The following is a 13977-nucleotide window of genomic DNA, read 5'->3' on the forward strand; positions in this document are numbered from 1 at the left end:
AATGGCCTAGTCGAAGACACCTTTATTCAACTGAGATTTCAAGGCAAAATTTGAAAAGAGCTTTTCATGCTTTAAAACCTCAAAATGTTTCTGAGCGAAAGCAGTTCTGCAAGGAGAGGTGTGAGATCTCTCCTGGTCCACAGATACAAGTGTCTTTTAGTTGCAGTCATTACAGCTAAAGGTGGCATCACCAGTTACTGACTTACTTTTTCGCTCAATTTTGTTCTGTTTAAGGAATGCATGAAAAACACTACTAGTGTCACGTTTTCTGTCAGACTCCATCCATATACTAGTAGAATGGACAAAAAGAGCTGATGATACATCAAAAACTGCAAAAATAGTGAACGTTATGAGAGGCAAATACTTTCTCAGCACTGTCTCTGGTTTATCTATTGTCTCTAGTGTAATGAAAGGGAGTGTGGTGGCGCAGTGGGTTGGCCTGGGTCCTGCTCTCCAGTGGATCTGGGGTTTGAGTCTCACTTGAGATGCCTTGCGATGGACTGGCGTCCTGTCCTGGGTGTATCCCCTCCCCCTCCAGCCTTGCGCCCTGTGTTGACGGGTTAGGCTCCGGCTCCCCCTGACCCCGCATGGGACAAGTGGTTTCAGCTGATGTGTTCTTCATATGTGTAATGAAGAATTTAATTTGGCAAATAAATTAATAAAATGCTTTGTCACTTTCATTAGCTGCTTGTCCTTGTCAGCATTTAGAGCCTATCTTAGAGTCACTGAGCACCAGTTATACCTCAGAGGGGTACACCCTGGGTAGCACAATATTACTGCACAGTATGGGGTGTTTTCAGGAAAGGAAATAACCCTGATATTTCTAAAATTTATATATTATATTTAAATGCATTTAAAATATATTTATACTTAAAGGGACAAAGACATATTGTACAAAGAACATTAATAGTTCATTTCATCCGTTACTTTTATTTCCAAACAATACATGTTTTCGTAGCATCAGTCGAATGCTTTATATTTTCTACAGTAACAACATAACAACAAACTTTAATGGAAATTATTTCTGAAACACGGTTATAATGTATCCTTTCTTTACATTTGTAGAAAGACATGCAAATAAAAATATTTACAATTCCATGAATCACTTCTCTTAAAACACCACTTATAAATATGATTTACATAATGTAATAAATATGTAAATTTACCATAGTAGCTTGAGTTTTTTTCCAGAGAAACATACAGTTGCTGCTTATAATGAAGTAGCACTCCTTCCGAGATATTGCTTATAAAAGTGTTTCAACATGTTCTATTTGTAAAGTCCAGTCCGTCTCTTCACTTACTGATGCTGTACAAGCAGCATCTAGAACAAGTTACAGCTGCAAACCTTATAAAGAGCAGTTATGAAAATCTGCACAACTTCCATAAACTGTCAGAAATCATCTTACAGAGAGTGATGCTAAAATGTAAAGCACCATTATTATTTAAAAATGCCTTGGTGAAAGTAGCACGATACAATACAGTAAATTTTACTTTAAGTACAATATGTCGTTTTCGTGAGAGTGGATCTGCTTATAGGCCTTCTCTCGTAAAAAAGCAATTTTGCGTCGTAGTTATCAGAGAAGATGGGAGAAGCCAAGCACTGATACAGGATGAGGTCTCTGAAAAGCCTGAGTCTGAGCTAGAACTACATTCATAAATGATTCTCACATATGCCGAGGCCAGATTGATTTCAAACCCTTTTGCACTGATGGAACTGAGAAGGTGGACTTCCAGCAAGTGGCCCCCTCAAAGAAAGGCTGCCGTGGGTGCACATGGGCCGCTGTGATATCACCAGACAGCCAGCAGGGGGCAGCAAAGCATACATTTTAAAAGCAGCCAAAAAGGCGCTGCGAAATTTTGAAATTTCCTCATCAAAACTGCAAATACAGGAGTGGTGTCCTTACAGTTTTTAAAGACACATCATAGCCACCTGGTTACTGCTTTTCCATAAGTGTCAACATCTGTTATACTCAGGAATGATTAAGACCTTACTGTTATTTCTAAAAGGGGGGCGCGGGGGTGCCACGGGTTTGGCCCATGCCTGCTCCCTGGTGGGTCTGGGGTTTGAGTCCCACTTGGGGTGCCCTGTGACAGAATGGCGTCCCGTCCTGGGTGTGTCCCCCTCCCCCTCTAGCCCTACGCCCTGCATTGCTGGGTTAGGCTCTGGCTCGCCGCGACCTCACTCAGGACAAGCAGCTTCAGTCAGTGTGTGTGTGTGTGTGTGTGTGTGTGTGTGTGTGTGTGTGCGTGCATTATCACTAACTATCCCAAGGCACCAGTTGTTTGAATGAGAGGATGGTTAAAAAATACACCCTTGAACAGAAAGAATGGTGGTGTGCAGACACAAATTTCCTAAGAGACAGCACTCAAATCTTTCGAAACTGACTGCCCCGAAGGTGGTCCTCATGTGCTGTGCCTGTCCTCAGCTCACTCTGGCCCACGGTGTCAGCCAGCGTCAGAGTCTAAATTCCCTAACCCAAACCCAGCTGTCATCGAGTCCCATTTTCCACTAAAAAAGGCATACAAATCAGAACTTTTCTCACCACCCTTGTCTGTGCATTCAGTGTTACATAGACACTTACGAGTTGTTAAAAATATCAAGTCCTCATCACACGTGGACTCTGATATGGTTTCGTATCCATTATACATTGAAACATTTCCTTATGAAAAATACAGTTAAATGTGCTTGGAATATTTTTTTCCAGAAATGCAACAAATTAAACACTAAAAATGAGACAACTAAAAAAATTAAACGTATTAACAAGAGTATCCTTAAAACGGGATTACGTTTGTGGAATTTTTCTTTTATAACCAAAAGATTTCTCAAAAGAAACAAGTAGCAGAGGCCTGTGCCATGTTGTCATGGTGACTGAGGTTCTTAGTAATGGTCACTCCAGTGTGGAAGTGGAAAGAGGGATGGGGTGAAATGGAGGAGGCAGCCAGCAGAGGGGTGGGTGGCAATGGCTGCACAGTTGGATTAAGGAGAGAAGAAGGGTTTGAGGTGCAGGTTCTGCAAGGTTTGTCACAGGTTCAGATGAAGTGTGTGCCAGATGTCTGTTGGTGTGTGACAAAGGGTGAAAGAAGGGAAGGGAAGGGAAGGAGGTTGGGTCACTCTCCCCTTAACCGCCCATTTAGCTGCCAGAGCTAAGCATGCCCAATAGCTTGCTGGGGTCCATGCCCTGCTGCTCAGCCATCTTCTGCACATCGAAGCCCATGTGCAGGAGGAACTGCAGCACACTCATCTCCTGCCCTGTGAACTGGTCCCGGATGGTGGGGCAGGTAGGGTTGCAGTGTGGCCAGGGACAACTGTCAATCAGGTGCACGGGGCAGCCTCTGAGCAAAGTCTTGTTGTTCTTGCTGTTGTCATGGAAACTGCGGTCCCAGCAGTGCAGAGCTCTGGGCAGGGAAGTGCCTTTCACCTGGATGTCCATCCAGTAGCTGTGACATAGACAAAAACATCTCCTGTCATGTGACTGTGCTGGGGACACTCGACTCACCAGACCGTGTTTCCTTATCGAACGGAGTCTACAAAGGCCGTACATCAGGAGTTCAGTTTACTCACTTTCTTGTGATGACTTCATGGGACAGACAGGCTGGAGCAAACATGGCCCTGCAAAACGATATCAGTCAGAGGGAACATCATCCTGACAATGATTATATTACATGATGATCATATCACATTACGTTATACGTTGTGTCCTTTAAGTCTGCAATTCATCTGGACTTTTTATGCATGCAAACAGACATAACTCTGCACTTGATTTATTCTATTAAACTGCAATACAGCATCTCACTTGATAAAGACTGATTAAGGTCCTTCCTTAAGATCAGAAGCTGTATTGCAGCCTGAAATTTAAAAAAAGGATCGTGTCTTTGATAGGGTTTGCAACATGTTTATGACGCGCTTCACAGGGTGCTACTTTGAGCCGACGCGTAGGTGCGACAGCAGTGAGCTGCAGGAGTGTCCCATCCGTGTAGAGGGTGCTGCACTCGGCTTGGCCCAAGGGTCGAACAATGCTTACGGGACATCCTTGAGTGTGTTTCGTAACTCGTTGCCCAGGTTCTGGATGTAGCGCCACTGGCTCTCCTGCACGGGTTGTCCAGTCAGGTGGATATTGTCAACAGTCAGCTGGGCTTCATCGAATAGCCACTGCACCACAAACACAGGGCCTGGGGAAGTGCAAAAATCCACGGAGAGCAACTAAATGCACTCATATGCAAACATTGAATGAACTGGACAACTCAAACTCATACCACCTCTCTTTCCCTTAAACACACACACACAGACAAAAACCCCAGCGCTTACTTTTTATTGTGGGATAGACTCGGTATCCAAAGAAGCAGTTCCACTCCTCTCCTTCATGGGTCTCCCTGCAGCGTTCAGGAACTACACTGTTCCAGTACCTAAAGTTCAAGTCAAACATTAGAGCTTAGGTTCTACAGGAGCTTCAGGGCAGTGTCTGTGCCCTCTTTAGCATACCAGCCTAGTGACATTCTATACCCTCTGTTGAGAATGTCAGTGGGAAAGGGTGAATCTTACAGAAACTGGAGAAGCATCAAGTCCCATGTGTCTGATTGCATGCCTTGAGGTACAGAGCTGTGGCTCTCTTACTTGATTCCTCTCTTGATGGCCTCGGTGGGGGCGCAGCTGGTGGTGTCCAGGCAGTCAGTGCAGCGGTATTGCTTGTTGTCCAGGAACCAGCCCGAGTCGGAAAGTCCCCGCACCTGGATCCCAACGTGGCCCAGCTCCTCAAGCTGTTCTGCCACCTGGTCCACATTCAGCAGAACCCCGGTCCCACCGGCACTGGCCAGACAGAAGCAGATCCACAGATAACAGCCAAATACCCTTCCCCCCCAACACAAACACAGAACCACACAGCACCGGGACTCACCTGCTCCCAGCCAGTAGCAGAACCTTGGCATTGTCCAGTCCCTTAGTCAGCAGGTCCTTCACAACCTCCTTTATTATGAGAGAACCCATGAAGGCGTAGCCACCTGCACACAACACACAATGAGTGTCAGTGTGACCGTCAGCATTCTTCCTACCATTGACCAAGCCTGCCACTAATGATCCTTCTGTGCTGTGCACTTGTGCACCCAAACACACACATGCTTTCCAAGTGCACATGGAAGGAGATGGGAGGATCACAAAGGATCTATTTTCCATCAGGTAATAATTTCACATGGCATCATTATATATTGACTGGCGGCTGCCTGCTCCCATCATGCCAGCGTATCCCATCATTGTTTTCGTCTTCTTGTTCTTGCTCAAGCCATTAGTTTTTGCACTCATAATTCATGCCATTTCATATCATTTCCTTCCTTTATCATGGTACACATATTTCAGCCATAGATAGAAAAGTAGCGATTACTAATGTTTTCTTTAAGTGAAAATAACACACACGGTACCCACCATACACGGGACTTGTAGATATTAATTCGGAGTTTAGTTTACCACACAGTTTTTTCAAAGCACGTAAAGTGTAGCGCAATCGTCTCATAACTTGGGAAGATTGCTTGAAATGTTGAATATTTTGTAGCGGTTCAGTTTTGTTCGGTTGCCCTACGGTGTCGCAGCGACCTGACAGATGGGATAAGGGTTGAGTTACAGGGTGGAGAGGAGGATGTGAGCAGCACTGGCTCACCTTGTTCTGTTTTGGGAGAAGCTCCGCTCCAGACATCACTGGAGCAGTAGGGGAGGAACCTGGAATGACAACGTCCACACGGTGAGTACGGCCTTCCTCCCTAGCTCAACTTCACACAAACAGCAGCCAAGACCAAGTCCTGTGTATTGCTCATGAGGTTTGGAACTGCAATCATCTGCAGATAACTCCCATAACCTCAAAGTGTTTGTAAAGGCACATTTGCACCCAGCACCAGCATATCCACATGCTTAAGCATACGCACAATTACGGGGACGGGGGGTACTGTCGCCGGATTACTTACACCATATTGGCGTTCCACCAGTGGGGGTTCTCCTCAGGCATCGGTGACATTATTCCCGTGCCTGGAGAGGGCAGCATACAAAGCGACATCATTGTTTACTCGTATCACCAACACGCCACAGCACGTACATAGAACCACTACACATAGAACCAGACCAAAGGTTTTCCCACGCTAAAGAAGACCCCCAACTCTCCACCCCCACCCTTTCAAATAACAGCAATTTGGCAACCCTGTATTCTGTGTTTTCATTAATCTGCATTAAAATAGTGTAATATTTCTTGATATTTGCATAGTATGTATGCATGTATTTATTTATTGACTTTTTTTCAGTCTGCTCTGAAATTCAACAGTGTTGGGTGCTGAAGATGCCATGCGACTGGGGAGCTTACAATAATCGCACGACCTTTTTTGTTTATGTGCCAGAGTCTCAAAACACTTCTCTTTCAGACTCACTTCTACCCTGATCTCCAATGCGCTTCATATTTATTGATGCGCAAGTTTGGCCAGGTCCTGCTCTCTGGTGGGTCTGGGGTTCAAGTCCCACTTGGGGTGTCTTGCAATGGACTGGCGTCCTGTCCTGGGTGTGTCCCCTCCCCCTCCAGCCTTACGCCCTGTGTTGGTGGGTCGGGCCCCGGTTTGCCGCGACCCCGGTTGGGACGAGCAGTTTCAGACAGTATGTGTGTGCTGCCTTTATTTTTTAAAAAAAAAAAAAACCCTATATGCAGCTACTTGTGTAATGTATACTGGTTTATACTGTGGTTTGAGACAGACTGACTGTATTAGAGGATCATGTGTGTGCATCCAGATCTCTCCTTCTGTTGGTGTGATGCACCCTTTGCATGGATCTCTGAGGTGTACATGGCTTTGCAGAAGCTGTCCGCTACTTGAATAAATGTACATGGAAGATGTTTCTTCTTGACCACAAACATGACTATTACACTTGTATTAATGCACAGCTCACTGGAAGTATGACATGAATCAGAGTCCATAACCTGTTACACTGCAGGAGTTGGTAGACAGTAAGGGAAAATTACATATTCTATACATGTAGTTGTAGTTTTTGTACTAACACAGTAAAAACACAGTATAAAAACACAAGCCTCAGGGCTTTTTGAGAAAAGCTACATTATGGTTCAACGTATTCAACACATTAAACAGCAAAAAACACCATGGCTTCAGCTTTAAGAAACACAAATTTTTTACTTATTTATGAATTATAAAGAGGATCACTATAAATCCCAAAAAGTAAAATGCTGTTCTGGTTCAGAAGTATAGTATGTCAGCGTTTGCGACAGAAACAGAATGTTTCTGTATCTGATTCTGGAGGTTCAGCATTTGCCAAAGTCACACATTTGTGTGCTGTGGGTCATCATCCGTGATCTCGTCCAAATCACGCCTTGGTGTGTCCAAGGATATCCTCCACTGTGGATTCTTTCACAGCAGCAGGAGTCTGATCACATATCTCACCTGTCTTGCTCGGGGGCCAAGTTGTCGAGCTCATCAGCCTCCTCATGGTCTCGTACCTGGTGTCACAGTTTGCTTTGCTGAAGCAGTACCAGCCTCCTGGTGTTAATGAAGAGGTTTGGGTTGGCTCTTGGTAGCAGTAATTTGACTACAATCTTAAAGCATATCAACATTTACACGGAAATTTTAAAAAAATAATAATTTTTACAAATTGTGTAAAGATGTGCCAGTCATTTAGCTGATGCTTTTTTCCTAAGCAAGTTAGTGTTGACCTACTTAGAATTACTTACCCCTTTATACTGTTGGGTAATTTTTACTTTTTTAATGGAGCAATTATAGGGTTTCACAACTTTAACCCACAATTTTTTTGTATAGAGGCAACAGCTCTAACCACTACACTACCAGCTGCCCCGATTTTAAAATAGACATTTTGAAAACAATATCAAAATATCAGCTTATGACTCGTCACACCTGAGCAACGCCAGCAAAAAGTCCATACACTGACCTTCCAGGAATAACAGCCACCGCTTACTGCCCTTGGACTCCTTCAGGTAGTATCTACAGGAGACAAGAGAATGAGTTTACATCACTGTAGTCGCTGGCACTGCTACTTTTCTGTTCCAAAGCACAGGGCTCAAATGACATCTCAAAAGGTGAAGAGATATTTCATCATTTTTAATCCGTTTTCAATCCATGCGTGCTAAAGTTCTTTTTCAGATGAAGTATAATTTTTGCTTCTTGGTGAACTGTTCCATAGACCTGGTGTGCATGCAATTTCTGATATCTTCATTCGCTGCTAGCGATTCCTTCTTTTCACTGTGCTGGCATGAAGACAAATACCAGTGAATGAATAAGTTCTTCCTAGGTGAATAATAATGCATAAGTATTATAGGATAAATTAGTGAGATGCCATGGGTTCAAGGATCAACAAATTAAATATACCACAGCTCGAGTAATAAAAAGAAATAAAGGTTCATTTCAGCATATTTTAGACTGTACCATCTGCAAATCCTTCTGCACCTTATATGCATTGTTTTATATACATTATTTACCAAGTGGTAATTTAGGTGCGGAAATCAGGCGTAGAACCAGAGGAGCTTGGTTTTCTGAAGGACAGGAAAACATACATCCTGTACACAATAAAGCTGAACTACAATTGTGCTCAGCTCAAGAAATACAAAGCATCCCAAAGAGAGCACCAGAAAATAAATATCAAGAAATAATACACAACCATTTTTGTGCGACCACTGTTTTAATGGGCTTTACTGTGCTTTTGAGTTATTGTGGCGTTATACTCTTTTTTATTTTATTTACTGTGAGTTCTGGGTTGATGGTGCAGTTTGGGATGCTAGGCAGTAGGATTATGGAGTAATTCCCACCTTACCACGGTAAAATGACACAGTAAATAACAGGTTCTCTTGTGGGGGTCCTGTAGGTGTTATTTTTCATAGCTTTGATTTTTTGGGAGTTTCAGGTTTTGATACTGCTCTCTCCTTCTTTCTTTCTGTTTTTTTATTTAACCAGGACCTTGCGATGGACTGACATTCTGTCCAGAGTGTACCCCCCTAGCCTTGCACACACTGATTCCAGGATAGGCTCCGGACCATTGCAACCCCGACCAGGAATGAGAGTACTTCACTCAGTCAGTTGTTCCTCTTGTTCTTCATCATATGACAGACTGTATCAAAGAGGCTACACCATTATTTTACAATAATATGTAAAAAAAAAAAAAAACACTCTGGAGGCACCTGACCCATAAAGCAACTATCATGTCAAAAGTATTTAAATATATTTTTTCACTACAAGGCTGATATAAAAACTTGACACTAGCTGGTGTCCTTTTACTGTCATGTCCAAGTAGGAATGGATCCTTATCTAGGTTCTTCCTGTAAAAACTAATGCATCTGTAGTAGATGGATGCAGGGCAATGGATGTTTCCTCTTTAAAAACTGTCATATTGGGTGAGTCTCAATTTACCAGTGAAGGAACGGCAGCTGGCATTGGACAAGGGATGCTTGCGGCACAGACATCCTGGTGACGGCACCACAGCAACAGGTGTGACCATCTGCTGCACCCAGTAAACTGCCTAATTCTTGTCCTCAGATGACACCTCTAAGCCTGCAGTATTTACAGCAAAAATGCATTGTGCTCTGAGAGTAAGCTGAAGGTTCAAGTCTGGTGTGAGATACTGCTCATCTCTTAGTGCAGGTTCATTGCTGAGGGAAGATTTTTACAATGGAGACATGCACAGGACACCATTATGTATCTGTTACAAGGTGTTTATTCATGCCTATGTACTGACAAAAGCAAAATAAACGATCAGTGGATCTGTCATACTAGTATTCTACAATTTACACTTTTTCAAAAACAACGTGTTTCTGTAAGCAGATATTTTGTATTCTAAAGCTTAAAATGTTTTGCTTTGTTGCAAGTGAATGGAGACTCCCAGAAGAGAGTCGCAGGGCATGGTGCTATTATGGCTGTGCAACTGTGTTTATTTTAAGAAAATAACTGTGATTTCACTAGGGAAAGGATCCTTTCAATCTGCTGCTCCTTTGAGTCACAAGAGGAGTCAGAAAGAGACACTTTCCAAAAGTTCTAGTGATACCAGCTGGAGGCTGTATCTCAGCTGAGCACGATCGGGATGCAAGCGTGATTTCTTTGTTCTTCAAATCAAGCTCCATGAACATCTTTGTACCTTCAGGGGCAATTTAACCATGAAATCGACAAATCGCTCCAAGCCATGCATTCCACAAACCCTCTTAGAGGCCCTCAGAAGTGTACATTCCTCATGACCTGCCCCTGCCTTTTAAGTGGCGCACTGCCCATGTGCCACCATGAGCCTTTTTCGGGTGACAAATCAATGCAAAGAAGTCGGCCTAACAAATCCGTAGAGTGCTATTAGAAAATTAGTCTGAGGAGGTAAGCCTCTTGCGCCGGATGCTCCTCTCCCTGGGGGAGAGCTGGCATGTCCCCATGTAGTTTTTAACATCTAAGGATATTTAAAACAATAAACGCTCCTCCATTACCTTAATATGGCAGCAGAGTGCACAGTGGTTAAAACTGCCCCTTGCACTCAAAAGACCCAGGTTCGAATCCCTCCCCTTGAATAATGCCCTTGAGCAAAGTGCTTACCCTAACTGCTCCAGTAAAAACTACCCATCCGTACAATCGAGCAAGTCATTATAAATAGTTTCACATTGTAAGTCAGTTTGGAGAAAGATTGAGCGTAAATGTACCTGCTGTGCAAGAGCCTCGATGATCTGAGCGCTATCATTTATTACAGTGTAATATAACTTAACAATTCCCTATGTATAAATGTACAGTATTGCATTTGCATCCTTACATTTGCCTATGGCCACATTAGGACGCCTTTTTCCAGCGCTACACTATTTGTCTGTTTAACTGCTGTATTAATTGCTAAAATTCTTCAATAGACGTTAATTCCTTTTTGCAGAGGAAAATGAATTTTTGATCTGTTCTTAACGGATTTATACTTAAGGAAACCGCTTACATTTTGTTCGTTAAGCTGACGCTTTATTTCCAAAGTGGTTCACAGTGTTAATCTACTTACAGTTATTTATCCGTTTATAATACATCTGGGCAATTTCGGGTAAGTTCCTTGTTCAAGGGTACTGCAGCTGGAGGTGGGATTCGAACCGGCAACCTTTTGGAAGAAAGGCAGGAGCTCAAACCATTACTGCTTAATACCTATAATTAAGGAAGACGTATGCTTATCGAAAACAGAAACATGCTTTCATAATTCTTCCGAAATTCATTCCCATCCTGCTGTATAAACGTGTTGCATCGTCTCATGAAATGGAACATCAAAGCAAGGGGTAGTTTAGAAAATCTACCAATAACTTGTTCCTGTCCTTTTGCCTGGTAAATTTGAATATAACATGGATTTTAATGAAATTGGTTGGTGTGATTATCTTAATAGAAAATATAATAATTTCTCTAGCAGCATTTTTGATATTTGCTTTTAAAGTGTTGATTTCTTGATTAACACCCATCCATCCATCCATCCATCCATCCATCCCATTCCATTTATCCTTCCAGTTGTAGGACATCATGCTGCTGGGACAATTCAAAAGCACCTTTCACACACAGTTATTAAACTGAAAGCGCTTCAGTTAAAGTGTTGTTTTGCAGTGGCTTTGGGTCCATCAGCGCTTGTCTTAGATCTCAGAATCCTCCAGAGACACTTAAGGGCCGTTGTTAGTCACTTCACTTGTGCGCATTTTTAGCCACCTGATCCAATGCTGCACAGGACAGCAGGGAGTAGAGCAAGTTTTTTTTTCGTTTCTGAATGAAAAAAAAAAAAACAGTTTCCGATCATTACTTCTCTTGTCTGAGTGAGAAAGAAAGAGGGACGAACCAGAATCGCCCCACAAAACCACGGACCAGCGCGGAGGACATGCACAGAGCCCACGCGCTGAGACGCGCAACCCGACACGCCGGCATTTTTCCGTTTGGAGACACTGCGCTTTAAAGCAGGACGGCAACAGCTTGGCTGGACACTGGGGGACACCTCCCCGATCGTGTCTTAAAGATCCGACCTGGTTCGCTCAGCATCTACGCTGCGAGGCACCCAGGCCATGCTGGATGCTGCTGTGCGGCGCGTTTGGCGAGCACACATCTGGAATTTGTCACGAGAACGCGTCGAGCGCAGGGTGCGCGGGTACATACATACATAGTAACATACCCTGCTGGAGTCCCGTCGTTGCACGTGACTGATGTGTTCTCCAGGAAATGCAGCTTCATGTCGTAGTCGAGGTTCTGAGCCGAGCAGGGGTACAGCGACTGCGCCAGGTTCTTCACCTGGCTCATGAAGTCCTCGATGTTGTCCTCGACGGCCGTGAAATCCAGGGAGAAGCTCTCGGTGGTCTCGGCCCGATCACGGTACACAGGGGAGGGCTGTGCCCTGCGTGGCTGGGGGTTGCGACCACCTCGAAATTTCCTTCCTTGGACTTGGAGACGCGCGACCTGCAGCAGCATCAGCAGCAGCAGAGCCCAGCGGAGCGCGTTCGCCCTCCTCATCCTCTCCGGCGGACACTTGGCACCTTGGCGCGCTTCTCCTTCCAAGACTGTTTGCTTTCTGCTCTGTTTCTTGCACCACCTTCACGTTTTTGAATCGCGAGCCTTCTAGCTGCGAGGAGCGAAAGGGAAATGAAAACGGGAGTATTAATAACTGCTACTAAGAAATGATGGACTGCAAAAGTGAAGGTGTCTGAGGGAAGAAAGTCTCTGTAACTCAGGTGGTGGTGAGAGGGAGGCAGCTCCAGATCGCAGGATCTGCTTGTCTGAACCCTCAAAAATGCATTGCGAAGGGGGGCAACGACTGAAAGCTCTGGGTAAAAAAAAGGCGCAAAAAGCAAGTTTTCATGTATTTTCCTGAGGATATGAAGTAGCAGTGCGCCTCTGCTACACGTGTCCTGGAGTTTTCGAGCAGAAAAAGAAAGAAAAGAATGAGAATCAGAAGCGATTCGAATTTTATTAGTGCTGGAAGTGATGCGGTTCCAGCCCAATAATAACAGTCTCTCAGTACGACCTGAATGTTTATTCAAACTTCGTCCTCCGTTCCTTACATCGAAGACCAATCCTTGTACAGGGACGGGCTGTGGGGCGTGACCCACCGAGGAAAGACCCCCCACCCCCACCCCCACCCCCATCCCCCACATCCCCTTTAATTTATTAAGAAAGAAGCTCTTGCGTTGGATCTTTTGATCCGCGGATTTTTATTTGATGTGGTGCTTTCCCTTGGCTTGGGATGGGCTATTTCCCATTCCACACACATTTGGCCAGAGAGAATGAACTCTCCTCTGGCACACTCGAGTCGAGAGATGAAGAGAAAAACAAGAAATAAAGTCATAACTCATGCACTTCTCTTGGGGGATTAAAATAATCAGCCAGACATGTTGTTTTACCCTGTTGTTGCACGTGTAAAACATATAATAATAATGATAATATCAATATCAAATATCAAACGTGGAAACAGAATTAGCAATAATATCCCATTCATAGTTATTATTAATAATTCTAGTCATTAATAGATACTGTCACCAATAGGATGCAGTTCAAATTAAATAGCCCAGGAATCCTCGTTGATGTGCAGTCGAGGTAATAATATGAGTTAAATTAATGTTGGTTTCACGTAGGTCTGCTATTCAGACGTTTTGCTTTTTTATAATTTCATCCTGATTTATTACACTAATTTGGATCGATATTGTTGAATCCAGCGGCGCTTATTAAACTTATTAAAGTTACTCTGTGCGTCCTTCACTGTTACGCAGCTATCGGGCAGCTGGTGGTGATGGTGACGATCACGAAGTAAAAATTCAAACTTTTTATGAAGTTTGGACAGACGAGAAGCTGCACTAAGCGTCGTGCCGCGCGCTTCTGGGAAATCCTCTCGCAAATAGAGTCATAAGTGAGCGAAACGTGAATCACATCCTTACTTTTACTTGTACATAAGCGCACGACAGACATTTCGAGTGTGTGTGTTTATTTCTGCAGCGACCGCTACGTAATTGAATTGCATCCATCATCGAAATGACCATTTTT

The 13977-nt window shown here is 43.8% G+C and overlaps 1 protein-coding gene across 1 annotated transcript; it reads right to left on the minus strand.

Annotated features, from left to right (window-relative positions):
• Nucleotides 1-3131: 3131 nt before the first annotated feature.
• notum1a (notum, palmitoleoyl-protein carboxylesterase a) lies at nt 3132-12423 on the minus strand. The gene is made up of 11 exons (XM_018763312.2): nt 12119-12423; nt 7916-7968; nt 7414-7509; nt 5947-6007; nt 5646-5704; nt 4893-4995; nt 4613-4804; nt 4307-4404; nt 4023-4170; nt 3563-3610; nt 3132-3438 (listed from the first exon to the last, which is right to left on the minus strand). Exons 1-11 carry the CDS (start codon nt 12409-12411, stop codon nt 3132-3134), a joined length of 1458 nt encoding a protein of 485 aa, XP_018618828.2. The 5' UTR covers nt 12412-12423.
• Nucleotides 12424-13977: the final 1554 nt, after the last annotated feature.

This window comes from Scleropages formosus, chromosome 3 (assembly GCF_900964775.1).
Source record: "Scleropages formosus chromosome 3, fSclFor1.1, whole genome shotgun sequence".
Classification (NCBI taxonomy): Eukaryota; Metazoa; Chordata; class Actinopteri; order Osteoglossiformes; family Osteoglossidae; genus Scleropages; species Scleropages formosus.